Raw genomic sequence first — 17,788 nt, forward strand, 5'->3', positions numbered from 1 at the left:
ATGATTGAGTTGGAGGCGTGCATGGCCACGCAGTCATGGGTGAACAGGGAGTACAGGTGGGGGCGGAGCATGCACCCTTGTGGGGCCCCAGTGTTGAGGATCAGAGGTGGAGGTGTTGTTTCCTACCTTCACCACCTGGGGGCGGCCCGTCAGGAAGTCCAGGACCCAGTTGCACAGGGTGGGGTCGAGACCCAGGGTCTCAAGCTTAATGATGAGTTTGGAGGGTACTATGGTGTTCGATGCTGAGCTGTAGTCAATGAACAGCATTCTTACATAGGTATTCCTCTTGTCCAGATGGGATAGGGCAGTGTGATGGCGATAGCATCGTCTGTGGACCTATTGGGGCGATAAGCAAATTGGAGTGGGTCTAGGGTGTGGGAAAGTCTGGGAAAATCATATTCCTGGTTGTAGTGTTGGTTGTGCATGTGCGTGTGTGTGTGAATGTGTGTGGACGTGTTTTTGTTTGTTTACTATTCTTGTGGGGACTTCTGCTCCCCACAAGAATAGTAAACCAACATTTGACCAACTGCTATGCTATTTGACTAAATGCTATTTCTAGGGGGTTAGGGTTAAGGTTAGAATTAGTGTTAGAATTAAGTTTGGGAGCTAGGGTTAAGGTTAGAGTACGGGTTAGGATTTTGAATGGGACTGAATTGTGTCCCCACAAGGTTAGTTGTACAAGACTGTGTGTATACCTAAATGTGTTCAAACATCCATCCTCATTGACCCCTGCCCCTCTGCCAGAACCAGCTGTCTCGCAGCATTATCCTGCCAATTGAACCAGCACGCACTCAGCCCAGAGCAACAGGATCACACGCGTGCGCGTCTCGAGACACTCACTCACTCACTCACTCAGGGTTTCTGTCCTGAAATGTCTGAAAGCTTCTAAGAAGTGCGTGTGTCGTCGTGTTGGAGAGAAAACAGTCTAGCTAGCAGGAACAGTGCTTAGTTTACAAGGCTAATTGAGAATATATTTTGAATGTGTTGTCTGTGAGTGAGTGAGTGAGTAACAGAAAGTATATTTATATATATACACACACACGCACACACACACACGTTAAAAAGTTTGGCGTCACTTAGAAATGTCCTTGTTTTTGAAAGAAAAGCTACTTTTTTGTCCATTAAAATTACATCAAATTGATCAGAAATACAGTGTAGACATTGTTAATGTTGTAACTGACTATTGTAGCTGGAAACGGCAGATTTTATATGGAATATCTACAGTTGAAGTTGGAAGTTAATAAACACTTATGTTGGAGTCATTAACTTCTTATGGCTGCAGGGGCAGTATTGAGTAGCTTGGATGAAAGGTGCACAGAGGTGCCCATAGTAAACGGCCTGCTCCTCAGCCATAGTTGCTAATATATGCGTATTATTATTAGTATTGGATAGAAAACACTCTGAAGTTTCTAAAAGTGTTTGAATTATGTCTGTGAGTATAACAGAACTCATATGGCAGGCAAAAACCTGAGACAAAATCCAAACAGGAAGTGGAAATTCTGAGGCTGGTAGATTTTCAACCAAGCTCCCATTGAAATTACAGCGAGATATGGATGAGTTTTCACTTCCTACGGCTTCCACTAGATGTCAACAGTCTGTAGAACTTTGTCTGATGACTCTACTGTGAAGGGGGCCGAAGGAGACAGGAATGAGTCACCACTGCCATGAGGTGACCATTCTTTCACCATGCGCCTTCACATAAGAGGGAGCTCCGTTCCATCGCTCATCTGAAGTCAATGTAATTCTCCAGTTGGGACGTTATTCAAGATTTATGTTAACAACATTCTAAAGATTGATTCAATACATCGTTTGACATGTTTCTACGGACTGTTACGGAACTTTTGGACATTTCGTCAGGTTTTAGTGAACGCGCTTTCCTGATGTTGGATTTGTATACCAAACATGCAACAAAAATAGCTATTTGGACAGAAATGATGGACATTACCGAAAAAAACAAACATTTCTTGTGGAAGTGGGAGTCCTGGGAGTGCATTCCGACGAAGATCAGCAAATGTAAGTGAAGATTTATAATGCTTTTTATGAGTTTTGTTGACTGCACAATTTGGGCGGGTAACTGTATGGCTTGCTTTTGTGGCTGAACGCTGTTTTCAGATTATTGAATATTGTGTTTTGCCGTAAAGCTTTTTGAAATCTGACACAGTGGTTGCATTAAGAACAAGTGTATCTTTAATTCTATGTAAAACATGTATCTTTCATCAAAGTTTATGATGAGTATTTCTGTTATTTGACGTGGCTCTCTGCAATTTCTCCGGATATTTTGGAGGCATTTCTGAACATGGCGCCAATGTAAACGGAGGTTTTTGGATATAAATATGAACTTAATCGAACAAGACATATATGTATTGTGTAATATGAAGTCCTATGAGTGTCATCTGATGAAGATCATCAAAGGTTAGTGATTAATTCTATCTCTATTTGTGCTATTTGTGACTCCTCTCTTTGGCTGGAAAAATGGCAGAATTTTTCTTTGAGTTGGTGGTGACCTAACATAATCGTTTGTGGTGCTTTCGCTGAAAAGCCTATTTGAAAATCGGACACTTTGGTGGGATTAACAACAAGATTACCTTTAAAATGGTATGTTTGAGGAATTTTAATTATGAGATTTGTTGTTTGAATTTGGCGCCCTGCACTTTCACTGGCTGCCCCTCCAATCCGTTACCGGGATTGCAGCCATAAGAAGTTAACCTCTTTCAGCTAGGGGGCACTATTTTTATGTTTGGAAAAATAATGTTCCCAAGGTAAACGGACTATTTCTCAGGCCCAGGTGCTAGAATATGCATATAATTGACAGATTAGGATAGAAAACACTCTAAAGTTTCCAAAACTGTCAAAATATTGTCTGTGAGTATAACATAACTGATTTTGCAGGCGAAAACCTGAGGAAATCCAACCCGGAAGTGCCTTTTATTTGGAAAAATCCCTGTTCCATTGCCTGCCCCTCCATTTAAAGGGGTATCAACCAGATTCCTTTTCCAATGGCATCCTCAGGCTGTGACCAGGCTTTAAACATAGTTTCAAGCTTTTATTTTGAAAAATGAGCGAGATTTATCAAAACGTGTCAGGTGTCCTTTGATTAGTTTATGCGCCCGAGAGTTGTAGCTCGACATTTTCTTTCTCTGTATTGAACAGTTTACCGTCTGGTTGAAATATTATCGATTATGTATGTTAAAAACAACCTGAGAATTGATTATAAAAACGTTTGACATGTTTCTACGAACATTACGGATACGTTTTGGAATTTGTCTGCCCTTCAGGACCAGAACGAGCCTGTGGTTTTCTGAACATAACACGCAAACCAAATGGCGGTTTTTGGTTATAAAACTAATCTTTATCGAACAAAAATAACATTTATTGTGTAACTGGGAGTCTCGTGAGTGCAAACATCCGAAGATTATCAAAGGTAAGCGATTCATTTTATTGCTTTTCTGACTTTCGTGACCAAGCTAATTTGCGGCTAGCTGTTCTTACTGTTTTGTCTAGTAATTGATAAACTCACAAACGCTTGGATTGCTTTCGCTGTAAAGCATATTTTCTAAATCTGACACGATAGGTGGATTAACAACAACCTAAGCTGTGTTTTGGTATATTTCACTTGTGATTTCATGATTATAAATATTTTTAGTATTATTTTTGAATTTGCGTCAAGAGGTTGAACAGCTTGGAAAATTCCAGAAAATGTCATGCTTCAGAAGCTTCTGATAGGCTAATTGACATCATTTGAGTCAATTGGAGGTGTACCTGTGGATGTATTTCAAGGCCTACCTTCAAACTCAGTGCCTCTTTGCTTGACATCATGGGAAAATCAAAAGAAATCAGCCCCCAAAAATTGTAGACCTCCACAAGTCTGGTTCATCCTTGGGAGCAATTTCCAAACGCCTGAAGGTACCACGTTCATCTGTACAAACAGATGCAGCCATCATACAGCTCAGGAAGGAGACGCGTTCTGTCTCCTAGAGATCAACTTACTTTGGTGCAAAAAGTGCAAATCAATCCCAGAACAACAGCAAAGAACCTTGTGAAGATGCTGGAGGAAACAGGTACAAAAGTATCTACATCCACAGTAAAACGAGTCTTAAATCGACATAACCTGAAAGGCCGCTCAGCAAGGAAGAAGCCACTGCTCCAAAACCGCCATAAAAACCCAGACTACGGTGTGCAAATGCACATGAGGACAAAGATCGTACTTTTTGGAGAAATGTCCTCTGGTCTGATGAAACAAAAATAGAACTGTTTGGCCATAATGACCATCGTTATGTTTGGAGGAAAAAGGGGGAAGCTTGCAAGCCAAAGAACACCATCCCAACCGTGAAGCACGGGGGTGCCAGCATCATGTTGTGGGGGTGCTTTGCTGCAGGAGGGACTGGTACACTTCACAAAATAGATGGCATCATGAGGAATTGAAAATTATGTGGATATATTGAAGCAAGATCTCAAGACATCAGTCAGGAAGTTAAAGCTTGGTCGCAAATGGGTCTTCCAAATGGACAATGACCTCAAGCATACTTCCAAAGTTGATTCAAAATGGCTTAAGGACAACAAAGTCAAATTATTGGAGTGGCCATCACAAAGCCCTGACCTCAATCCTATAGAACATTTGTGGGCAGAAGTGAAAAAGCGTGTGCGATCAAGGAGGCCTACAAACCTGACTCAGTTACACCAGCTCTGTAAGGAGGAATGGGCCAAAATCCACCCAATTTATTGTGGGAAGCTTGTGGAAGGCTACCCGAAACATTTGACCCAAGTTAAACAATTTAAAGGCAATGCTACCAAATACGAATTGAGTGTATGTGAACTTCTAACCCACTGAAAATGTGAAGAAATAAAAGCTGAAATATATCATTCTCTCTACTATTATTCTGACATTTCACATTCTTAAAATAAAGTGGTGATCCTAACTGATCTAAGAGGGAATTTTTACTAGGATTAAATGTCAGGAATTGTGAAAAACTGAGTTTAAATGTATTTGGCTAAGGTGTATGTAAACTTCCGACTTCAACTGTACATAGGCGTACAGAGGCCCATTATCAGCAACCGTCACTCCTGTGTTCCAATGGCACATTGTGTTAGCTAATCCAAGTTAATCATTTTAAAAGGTTAATTGATCATTAGAAAACCCTTTTGCAATTATGTAAGCACAGCTGAAACCTGTTGTGCTGATTAAAGAAGCAATAAAACTGGCCTTCTTTAGACTAGTTGAGTATCTGGAGCATCAGCATTTGTGGGTTCGATTACAGGCTCAAAATGGACAGAAACAAATACCTTTCTTCTGAAACTCATCAGTCTATTCTTGTTCTGAGAAATTAAGGCTATTCCATGCGAGAAATTGCAAAGAAACTGAAGATCTCGTACAACGCTGTGCACTACTCCATTCACAGAACAGCGCAAACTGGCTCTAACCAGAATATAAAGAGGAGTGGGAGGCTAGTCTCTCTTGACTGTTTAGCCAAGACATGAGTAGCTGGCCAGCCTGCTTGCAAGATTTCATTCTGGGTGCCGAGATTAAAGGTAAAGCTGATCCTAAACAAGCAATTTGTGGTCAACTTTTCCCTGGCTACATCTTAGACCAGTTAGGGACTTGGTCATGCAAAGCAACAGGGAGAGAAGGGTTCCTCAGCAGCCCAGCGTGCGCTGCCTTCCCAGAGCTCCAGCTCTAACTGTGTCACACCACTGTAAGTGTGCTGATGAGAAAGATGAAATCCATTCTGATCCCTCTGCCCTGTGAGGAGGCAAGGCCATGCAACGGCAAAGGGATTACAGAGCCAAGGCACAGCAGAAGCTGAGAGAGAGAGAGCGAGAGAGCGAGAGAGCGAGAGAGCGAGAGTGTGTGTGTGTGTGTGTGTGTGTGTGGGCCAGCGGGTCCTGTGTGTTGTGCTGTGCTGGTAAAGCATTAAGGGGCTTTTACCTGTCGTTCCCCTGAGCACCACACAACCACACAAAACACAGATCCACCGATCTGAGGGCGTGTAATGAAACAGAACAGCGTCTCAACACACTAGAGAGACTAGCTGGCACAGGCATGAGCAGACAGGCAGAACACACAGAGACAAACAGGTAAACAGAGAGACATACATGAATAAAGACAAGGACAAATATACAGCATGTAAGAAGGGAACACAACAGGATACAAGGAGAGATAGGCACTACATGTCCCTTGGTGTTTTCCTCCTAAGGAGGGAGAGAGTAATGAAAACATGAGACAAGCAAACCAAGACAGAGATACTGCGGCATGACATGACCTGCTGAAAGATTAAAGCTGAGGATGTTAAGTTTTTCTATTCAGCATTGTCTCTCGCACACACACACACACACACACACACACACACACACACACACACACACACACACACACACACACACACACACACACACACACAGTGACCTGGCACTGAGCCCAAGGAGGAGCCCATTAATTTGATTAGACCACGTCTTCCCTCCTTTCCCCCTCTCCAACATCTCCAGGCCAGAGGGAGCATACGTCCGAGGAAGGCTCTGAGCTCAGTGCTGAGCAGGACTGTCTCTGTCCCTCCAGCTGGCTCTTGTATTGTCTCATAACTCTTCTTTCCTCCCTTCAGGCAAGGACACAGTGTGCCAGCAGGAACAAAAACCTAAGAGCTGAAAACGATGCAGAACCCCCACCTAGCCGTGTAACTATCCAGTTAAAACTGTATTAATACTTCTATCTCAGAGCCAAGCATGGGGCCGCCAGGCTGAGTGTGTGTGAGGCAGTGGTAGCAGGGCTTGCATAGGGCTCCAGACGTTAATGCTTTGTAATCTTTACTAAAGCACTGTCAGATTTCCTCTCAGAGGTAAGTAAGGTGTGATGAGAGTTAAAGCCGGAAGAAAGAGTCAATGAAGAAATAAAAAATGAAAGACGTGAGGAGGAGGGGAAAGGCCTTGTCACACATTGAAGTGAGATAATGGTGGGTGTTCACCTCAGTAATTTACAGTACCTGACTGGTGATGGGAAAACAGTAAACAGCCAAAGGATGGTGGGGGGAGGTGGCTGACGCGGAGTAAAAGAGAGGCAGCAAAATAAATCAAAGTTGATTGGTCACGTACATAGTTTAGCAGATGTTATAGCTGGTGCAGCAAAATGCTCATGTTATTAGACCTGACCTCCCTTGACCAGCACAAAAACATCCTGTGGCGTACTGCATTAGCATCGAATAGCCCCCGTGATATGCAACTTTTCAGGGAAGTTAGGAGCCAATATACACAGGCAGTTAGGCAAGCAAAGGCTAGCTTTTTCAAACAGAAATTTGCATCCTGTCGCACAAACTCCAAAAAGTTCTGGGACACTGTAAAGTCCATGGAGAATAAGAGCACCTCCACCCAGCTGCCCACTGCACTGAGGCTAGGAAACACTGTCACCACCGATAAATCCACTATAATTGAGAATTTCAATAAGCATTTTTCTACGGCTGGCCATGCTTTCCACCTGGCTACCCCGACCCCTGTCAACAGCTCTGCACCCCCCACAGCAACTTGCCCAAGCCTCCCCCATTTCTCCTTCACCCAAATCCAGATAGCTGATGTTCTGAAAGAGCTGCAAAATCTGGACCCCTACAAATCAGCAGGGCTAGACAATCTGGACCCTCTCTTCCTAAAATTATCCGCCGAAATTGTTGCAACCCCTATTACTAGCTTGTTCAACCTCTCTTTTGTATCGTCTGAGATCCCCAAAGATTGGAAAGCTGCCACGGTCATCCCCCTCTTCAAAGGGGGAGACACTCTAGACCCAAACTGCTACAGACCTATATCTATCCTACCCTGCCTTTCTAAGGTCTTCGAAAGCCAAGTCAACAAACAGATCACCGACCATTTCGAATCCCACCGTACCTTCTCCGCTATGCAATCTGGTTTCTGAGCTGGTCATGGGTGCACCTCAGCCACGCTCAAGGTCCTAAACAATATCATAACCGCCATCAATACGAGACAATACTGCGCAGCCTTATTTCATCGACCTGGCCAAGGATTACGACTGTCAATCATTTCTTATCGGCAGACTCAACAGCCTTGGTTTCTCAAATGACTGCCTAGCCTGGTTCACCAACTACTTCTCACACAGAGTTCAGTGTGTCAAATCGGAGGGCCTGTTGTCCGGACCTCTGGCAGTCTCTATGGGGGTGCCACAGGGTTCAATCCTCAGGCCGACTCTTTTCTCTGTATACATCAATGATGTCGCTCTTGCTGCTGGTGATTCTCTGATCCACCTCTACGCAGACGACACCATTCTGTATACTTCTGGCCCTTCTTTGGACACTGTGTTAACTAACCTCCAGACAAGCATCAATGCCATACAACTCTCCTTCCGTGGCCTCCAACTGCTCTTAAATGCAAGCAAAACTAAAAATGCATGCTCTTCAACCGATCGCTGCCCACACCTACCCACCCGTCCAGCATCACTACTCTGGACGGTTCTGACTTAGAATATGTGGACAACTACAAATACCTACGTGTCTGGTTAGACTGTAAACTCTCCTTCCAGAATCACATTAAGCATCGTCAATCCAAAATGTAATCTAGAATCGGCTTCCTATTTCGCAACAAAGCATCCTTCACTCATGCTGCCAAACATACCCTCGTAAAACTGACTATCCTACCGATCCTTGACTTCAGCGATGTCATTTACAAAATAGCCTCCAACACTCTACTCAGCAAATTGGATGCAGTCTTTCACAGTGCCATCCGTTTTGTCACCAAAGCCCCATATAATACCTACCACTGCGACCTGTATGTTCTCGTTGGCTGGCCCTCGCTTCATATCCGTCGCCAAACCCACTGGCTCCAGGTCATCTATAAGTCTTTGCTAGGTAAAGCCCCACCTTATCTCAGCTCACTGGTCACCATAGCAGCACCCACCCACAGCACGCGCTCCAGCAGGTATATTTCACTGGTCACCCCCAAAGCCAATTCCTCCTTCGGCCGCCTTTCCTTCCAGTTCTCTGCTACCAATGACTGGAACGAACTGCAAAAGTCACTGAAGCTGGAGACCCATATCTCTCTCACTAGTTTTAAGCACCAGCTGTCAGAGCAGCTCACAAATCACTGCACCTGTACATAGCCCATCTGTAAATAGCCCATCCAACTACCTCATCACCATAGTGTTATTTATTTTATTTATTTTGCTCCTTTGCACCCCAGTACCGCTACTTGCACACTCATCTTCTGCACATCTATCACCCCAGTGTTTAATTTGCCATACTGTAATAATTTCGCAACTATGACCTATTTATTGCCTCACCCCCTTATCCTACCTCATTCGCACACACTATATATATAGACTTTCTCTATTGTATTATTGACTATGTTTGTTTATTCCATGTGTAACTCTGTGTTGTTGTTTGTGTCGCACTGCTTTGCTTTATCTTGGCCAGGTCGCAGTTGTAAATGAGAACTTGTTCTCAACTAGCCTACCTGGTTAAAAAAAGGTGGGGGAAAAAAAAGAAGAAAAACAATGTGCTCCTAACAACACGGTAAAATGTCAAACAGGTAAATATACAGTACCAGTTAAAAGTTGGGACACAGCTGCTCATTGCATTGTAGCATAATAGTGAAGACATCAAAACTATGAAATAACACGTATGGAATCATGTAGTAACCAAAAAAGGGTATATTTTAGACTCTTGCCTTGATGACAGCTTTGCACACTCTTGGCATTCCCTCAACCAGCTTCATGAAGTAGTCACCTGGAATGCATTTCAATTAACAGGTGTGCCTTGCTAAGTTAGTTTGTGGAATTTCTTTCCTTCTTAATACGTTTGAGACAATCAGTTGTGCTGTAACAAGGTAGGGTTGGTATACAGAAAATAGCCCTATTTGGTAAAAGACCAAGTCCATATTATGTCAAAAACAGCTGAAATAAGCAAAGAGAAATGACAGTCCATCATTACTTTAAAACATTAAGGTCAGTCAATCCTGAACATTGAGAACTTTGAAAGTTTCTTCAAGTCCAGTCGCACAAACCATCAAGTGCTATGATGAATCTGGCTCTCATGAGGACCGCCACAGGAATCAGATTGCAGCCCAAATAAATGCTTCACAGAGTTCAAGGAACAGACACATCTCAACATCAACTGATCAGAGGAGACTGTGTGAATCAGGCCTTCATGGCCAAATTGCTGCAAAGAAACCACTACTAAAGGACACCAATAATAAGAAGAGACTTGCTTGGGCCAAGAAACACGAGCAATGAACATATCCTGCCTGTTTGGTCCTGTCCGGGGGTATAGTCGGACAGGGCTACATTGTCTCCCGACCCCTCCTGTCTCAGCCTCCAGTATTTATGCTGCAGTAGTTTATGTGTCGGGGGGCTAAGATCAGTCTGTTATATCTCAAGTATTTCTCCTGTCTTATCTGGTGTCCGGTGTGAATTTAAGTATGCTCTCTCTAATTCTCTCTCTCTTTTTCTGTCTCGGAGGACCTGAGCCCTAGGACCATGCCTCAGGACTACCTGGCCTGATGACTCCTTGCTGTCCCCGGTCCACCTGGCCGTGCTGCTGCTCCAGTTTCAACTGTTCTGCCTGCGGCTATGGAACCCTGACCTGTTCACCAGACGTGCTACCTGTCCCAGACCTGCTGTTTTCAACTCTCTAGAGACAGCAGGAGCGGTAGAGATACTCCGAATGATCGGCTATGAAAAGCCAACTGACATTTACTCCTGAGGTGCTGACCTGTTGCACTCTCGACAACCACTGTGATTATTATTATTTGACCCTGCTGGTCATCTATGAACATTTGAACATCTTGGACATGTTCTGTTATAATCTCCACCCGGCACAGCCAGAAGAGGACTGGCCACCCCTCATAGCCTGGTTCCTCTCTAGGTTTCTTCCTAGGTTCTGGCCTTTCTAGGGAGTTTTTCCTAGCCACCGTGCTTCTACACCTGCATCGCTTGCTGTTTAGGGTTTTAGGCTGGGTTTCTGTACAGCACTTTGTGACAGATGATAAATAAATTTGATTGATTGATTAGACCGGTGGAAATCTATCCTTCGGTCTGATGAGTCCAAATTTGAGATTTTTGGTTCCAACCGCCATGTCTTTGTGAGACGCAAAGTAGGTGAAAGGATGATCTCCGGCATGTGTGGTTCCCACCGTGAAGCATGGAGGAGGTGCGATGGTGTGGGGGTGCTTTGACCCAAAACACATCTCCAGGCTGTGTTAGGACTATTTGACCAAGGAGGAGAGTGATGGAGTGCTGCATCAGATGACCTGGTCTCCACAATTACCCGACCTCAACCCAATTCAGATGGTTTAGGATGAGTTGGATCACAGAGTGAAGAAAAAGCAGCCAACAAGTGCTCAGCATATGTGGGAACTCCTTCAAGACTGTTGGAAAAGCATTCCTCATGAAGCTGGTTGAGAGAATGCCAAGAGTGTGCAAAGCTGTCATCAAGGCAAAGGGTGGCTACTTTGAAGAATCTCAAATATATTTAGATTTGTTTTTGGTTACTACATGATTCCATGTGTTATTTCAGTGTTATTTCATACAATGTAGAAAATAGTAAAAATATAGAAAAACCCTTGAAAGAGCAGGTGTGTCCAAACTTTTGACTGGTGCTGTATATATAAAAATGTCGGAACAGATCCGATTAACAACTCAAATACTGTAGCACTGTAACAGTAATCCAAATGCAATCTATATGTACAGTGGGGAGAACAAGTATTTGATACACTGCCGATTTTGCAGGTTTTCCTACTTACAAAGCATGTAGAGGTCTGTAATTTTTATCATAGGTACACTTCAACTGTGAGAGACGGAATCTAAAACAAAAATCCAGAAAATCACATTGTATGATTTTTAAGTAATTAATTTGCATTTTATTGCATGACATGAGTATTTGATACATCAGAAAAGCAGAACTTAATATTTGGTACAGAAACCTTTGTTTGCAATTACAGAGATCATACGTTTCCTGTAGTTCTTGACCAGGTTTGCACACACTGCAGCAGAGATTTTGGCCCACTCCTCCATACAGACCTTCTCCAGATCCTTCAGGTTTCGGGGCTGTCGCTGGGCAATATGGACTTTCAGCTCCCTCCAAAGATTTTCTATTTGGGTTCAGGTCTGGAGACTGGCTAGGCCACTCCAGGACCTTGAGATGCTTCTTACGGAGCCACTCCTTAGTTGCCCTGGCTGTGTGTTTCGGGTCGTTGTCATGCTGGAAGACCCAGCTACGACCCATCTTCAATGCTCTTACTGAGGGAAGGAGGTTGTTGGCCAAGATCTCGCGATACATGGCCCCATCCATCCTCCCCTCAATACGGTGCAGTCGTCCTGTCCCCTTTGCAGAAAAGCATCCCCAAAGAATGATGTTTCCACCTCCATGCTTCACGGTTGGGATGGTGTCTTGGGGTTGTACTCATCCTTCTTCTTCTTCCAAACACGGCGAGTGGAGTTTAGACCAAAAAGCTCTATTTTTGTCTCATCAGACCACATGACCTTCTCCCATTCCTCCTCTGGATCATCCAGATGGTCATTGGCAAACTTCAGACGGGCCTGGGCATGCGCTGGCTTGAGCAGGGGGGACCTTGCGTGCGCTGCAGGATTTTAATCCATGACGGCGTAGTGTGTTACTAATGGTTTTCTTTGAGACTGTGGTCCCAGCTCTCTTCAGGTCATTGACCAGGTCCTGCCGTGTAGTTCTGGGCTGATCCCTCACCTTCCTCATGATCATTGATGCCCCACAAGGTGAGATCTTGCATGGAGCCCCAGACCGAGGGTGATTGACCGTCATCTTGAACTTCTTCCATTTTCTAATAATTGCGCCAACAGTTGTTGCCTTCTCACCAAGCTGCTTGCCTATTGTCCTGTAGCCCATCCCAGCCTTGTGAAGGTCTACAATTTTATCCTCGATGTCCTTACACAGCTCTCTGGTCTTGGCCATTGTGGAGAGGTTGGAGTCTGTTTGATTGAGTGTGTGGACAGGTGTCTTTTATACCGGTAACGAGTTCAAACAGGTGCAGTTAATACAGGTAATGAGTGGAGAACAGGAGGGCTTCTTAAAGAAAAACTAACAGGTCTGTGAGAGACGGAATTCTTACTGGTTGGTAGGTGATCAAATACTTATGTCATGCAATAAAATGCAAATTAATTACTTAAAAATCATACAATGTGATTTTCTGGATTTTTGTTTTAGATTCCGTCTCTCACAGTTGAAGTGTACCTATGATAAAAAATTACAGACCTCTACATGCTTTGTAAGTAGGAAAACCTGCAAAATCGGCAGTGTATCAAATACTTGTTCTCCCCACTGTATATAAACAGGATGAATTTACACAAGATATACTAAGAATGATATGTATAGCAGTAGATAGAGTGAGCTATGTCAAGAATCGATTATATAAATAAATATCCTGTATGTATAAACAGTGTAACTAAAATGCAATGTCCAGTAACAGTTCAATTACAATGAGCAATGCAGAGAATACAGTATTTGCAGTCTGAGCAGAGATGCAGCAAAGACGAGTCAATGGAGCAAGTGAAACATTGCAGCTCTATAAACCGCCATAAAATGTTAAGTGGCTTAAACGCTGTGTGTCAGATCAGCTGCAGCCCAGAGATTATAGTCCATGTCCACCACTGACCTTTGACTGCCACTACCAACTTTACATATCAAGCCCTGACTTCTCCATATCAGCACAACTCGACTGGGAAACTGAGATCCCTTGAACATCATTGGGATCAAATAAGCAAGTGGCATGGGTCAAGTAGGTAGTGACTCACCCCTTCAGGCATCAACAATTTGCCCTGCTTTTGAAGAGGGAAACTAAAGAAAATAGGCTACAACAACTGATTGATGCATGCTGTGATGCATGCTGAGATGCATGTGACGTACAGTAAGCTACTCTGGCATCCATCTACAACTGGCAGGTAATCAATGCTACGTAGTCATACTACAGTCATAATATAGCCCTACATAATATGCATGTCTGACACTTTTGAAAACACAAACAAGAAAAAAGGAACTGACTTTTTTCAGAGCAGATGAAGTGTCCATTAATGGAACGCTGGATGTTTTAACGGTACAACCTGACTTTAGCCACATAGAGAGCTGTAACACACATAATGCTCTAAAACAAGGTGGCACAGCTGCAAGATACTGGAGCACTGACTGACACAGAACAACACTTCCCCTGTATAATAATGAGAAAACGGGAGATGGGATGCAGGGAGTGAAGAACAGTGTTGTTCTGACAAAGACATAGTGATGCATGCAATGCCTCCACCTCAGTTCTGCTGAGACAACAATGTTTTACAATCATGGTGGTACATCAGAGGAAGACATCAAAGGTACAGTAGAAAACCTCCAGACATGGAGAAGACACATCAGTGACATGTTAGATGCTACTGGTTTAATTTAGAATCACTTTCAAATTCAGACAGAGACAGACAGGCAGCTTCTGTACGCAGGCGGACAAAAACAAAGCCTCCAGCCAGACGCACACAGAGAGCTCTGCCAGGCAGAGAGGAGACGAGGGGCAATACTCAGGCTTGCTTTTGTGGGAACCTGTGCGCTCCACTGCCTCCGTGCTCAGATGTCAACAGGCTACCTTCACATCAGACAGCAGTCACCTTCCAACATTTGATTTGATTTGATTTAACTTTCATTTAACTAGGCAAGTCAGTTAAGAACAAATTCTTATTTTACAATGACGGCCTTTGCAGACTCAAAATAACTATTAATAGAGGGAAGACTGAGGGGACAGAGTTCTTTCCTTTCACCATTAGCACAAACAAGAGTTGGACTTTGGCTCCCCTGTTTCAGTTTCCACTAACCCTTCACTCAATGGCTAAAGGACAACAGGGCTGTGTGTGTGAAGGTGTGGTCGTATGCATCTTATTCTATAGCACGGTATAAGATGTGTTAAGTGAAGTCCACCAGGTCCCATTACCGCCGACTCCTTCAGACAGTATGCATTTGATTGAGTAGACCTACTACCGGTAGTTAGCCTACATTTTGTTCTGATGAGAGAGGTAGGCTACTTGTTTCCTCCAGTGAAGTCAAAACAAAATATTTAAACTAAGTAACTGTAGGTTGATGTGACACGTTTATAGTGTAACTATAAACTGTTCAAATACATTAGCTGTCTCTGCTCTTTACAAACACCTGGTGTCATGAACCCCATCATCTGAATGGTTTAAAAAGCCTACGCTGGTTTTAGGAGCCAATTACACTCCCTCTCTACAGCAGACACTCATGTTTCTGGATGGACCTCATTCTCAGGATCTCAGAGGAATAGACCTACTTTCTGTTATGAACCAATTAATTAACCACAGTAAAACTGGGTTGGGTTAACAACAGTTGTTACATGTGACCCACCCTCCTTCTCCATTGACTCCTCCTGTTCAGAAGGCTGCCCAGAGGAAACTTGACTCCCATTCAGGAAGCACCCGAGCCACAGGTGTTATTAGTATAACACAGGTGGCAACTGTGCACTGTGTGGAGAGACGATGCTTGTCTTCTACAAGTGAATGTAGTTTTACTCCCAGGGAAAACATTCAGTGGGAGTGCATTTCTTTGAAATGCAATAATTTTGGGTGTGTGTTATATGTAGCTAACAAAATAACATGGGTGGCAGAAAATAACTGATGACAGACTAGTTAGCTATATTTGTGCTAACGTTAGCAAGCTAGCTAGCTGGACAAACCATTATTTCATATGATAGCCCAACGCTATAAAAGGTATAAACTAAATACATTAACATTTCTTCCTATTAGACTTTGAATTCCATCTCGTTAACATCAACAATTACTTGACAAGTCTACCTAGATCTATACAAAATCTGGTTAGCTCGCTGAGCTAGCAACTTCTAGCTAGCTCAGTCAGTGACAACTAGGTCGTGCCAGAGCCACTCGCATTATGTCAGCCTGTCTGTAACGTTACAGTAACTACAATGATTTGAACATTCTAGCTAATATAGATAGCGACATATATATTTTTTAAAGAGTGATAGCTATCATTTCTTTGTTAGCTAAGTTTAAAGGGCTTGAAATCATGTTATCTATTAGTTATGTGAGAATAGTGCCCACTGAAGTTAACACATGATGGGGCTTGTCTGAAGTCAAGAAGTTGTCAGAACTATCTCCGTACCACACTGGCTAGATACCTAGTGAGCTGTCATCATAATGATTGTTTGTTTGACACTTGCAATAAAATACCATCAAAGTGTATATAGTACTAGTAGCTAGCTAGCTAGTTAGCCTGCAATTGCGGCTGATAAATTATTTTAATATTATAACCCATGCTGATGCTGAAATGGTTAACGTTTAATTTGACAGACAATGACACTGTACTGTAATTAGCTAGTTACACAGCAGCTAGTGTCAGCATGTTTACCTGTAATACGACAGAAGGCCATTGCTGAGGACGAACCATCGGCGTTGATACCCTTTCAAATAGTTAGTCCATTTAAAAAGCCAGCCTTTGTAAGTATCCGATCCCGGGGCTGGGGCACCCGCAGGAGTGGAAACCGAGCTATTCCCCTGGTCGCTCATCCTCCGCTCCGCCGCGGGTTGGGGCGTGCAGCCGGACAAACAAGGTACCGCGGAAAGGAATGACACTATCCTCCCCGAGCGACCACAGAGAGCGATCGCTCTCCCCATACACACCGCCGATGAGTGAGCTAAACCGGGGAGGGTCCGGACCAGAGAAAGCAAGATTAACACTACACGCCCCTTTCACATGACCCTGGAAACCGGAGGAAGGATGAAAACTGATGCGAACTTTGCGAAGGAGGTACTGGCATGTGACGCTGGTGTCAGGAATTCCTGAAACATCAGGAGGCATGTGATTCACTACTTCTGCGATTGTTTTATTTTCTATACGAAATGAACTATCAAAAAGCATCTCCTTGGAGTAAATTGGATAAATACTGATACAACTTAATGGATTTTTTTGCTAAATATCTGAGATATTGGAAACATTACAGACACTAAATATACCCGTGTGTGTACATGTTCATACATGTTAAGTATCAGTAGCAAGTGTGGTGTGTGAATTGTCTTAGAATTTCACTCCAGGGACTACTGTGGCTTATATTTTACACTCAACATGCACAATTAGTCTCTACTGATGCTGACATTTAGTAGATGAAGAACAATGTGTTTAAATATTTTTGGTTTCTAAGTCAAGTTTAATCAATCGTTTTTGACCGTGGGAAATATTTGCATTATAAATCCTGTCCCCTGGCCTATGCATTTACCAAAATAGACGCACATTTCACTAAATATATTATAACACCTTTATTCCACACGGTGGCGACATTGTCACATTTATGTGACGTGTGGAATCACCTCTCGGCATGAGAAGTGGTATCACTAGTGGCAGTGTTCTGGGCAACAACTGAGTCATTGAGATGAGGCATAATCAGAATGAACTATTATTAGTGTATGAATAATGAAGTGAATGAAAAAATACTGACTAAGAGACAAGAAGGCCGGTTATTGTGGGCAACACGTTTAATTTTACCATTGTCAAAAACAAAACAGCTAACACCTACTATTGAAAAAAAAGGTGATGTTTGTTAGAAAATTTAGCCCTTGATGTTGGAACACATGACACACTCACACAAACAGTCTAATTTAAATGGATGGCCATTCATGTTACTCGAGAAATTACCATTACTCTCAGATGCTACATAATCTTTCTCTTTAAGAAATCTGTCTAACTATCATTTCAGTAAAATGGAGCCTGTGCGCGCACACACACACACACACACACACACACACCTCTCAACTGCTTTTGATAGTCTCCGATATTAACCA

At 43.1% G+C, this 17,788-nt stretch overlaps 1 protein-coding gene across 1 annotated transcript in view; it reads right to left on the reverse strand.

Moving 5' to 3' along the window:
- The window catches only part of si:ch211-106a19.1 (uncharacterized protein LOC561797 homolog), an 80,399-nt gene extending 63,755 nt beyond the window's left edge, over positions 1-16,644 (reverse strand). Inside the window, exon 1 of the mRNA XM_039013083.1 lies at positions 16,362-16,644. Coding sequence (XP_038869011.1) covers positions 16,362-16,627 — 266 coding nt within the window. The 5' untranslated portion in view covers positions 16,628-16,644. The remainder of the gene's footprint in view (positions 1-16,361) is intronic.
- Positions 16,645-17,788: the final 1,144 nt, after the last annotated feature.

This window comes from Salvelinus namaycush, chromosome 18, assembly GCF_016432855.1.
Source record: "Salvelinus namaycush isolate Seneca chromosome 18, SaNama_1.0, whole genome shotgun sequence".
NCBI classification, from domain to species: Eukaryota; Metazoa; Chordata; class Actinopteri; order Salmoniformes; family Salmonidae; genus Salvelinus; species Salvelinus namaycush.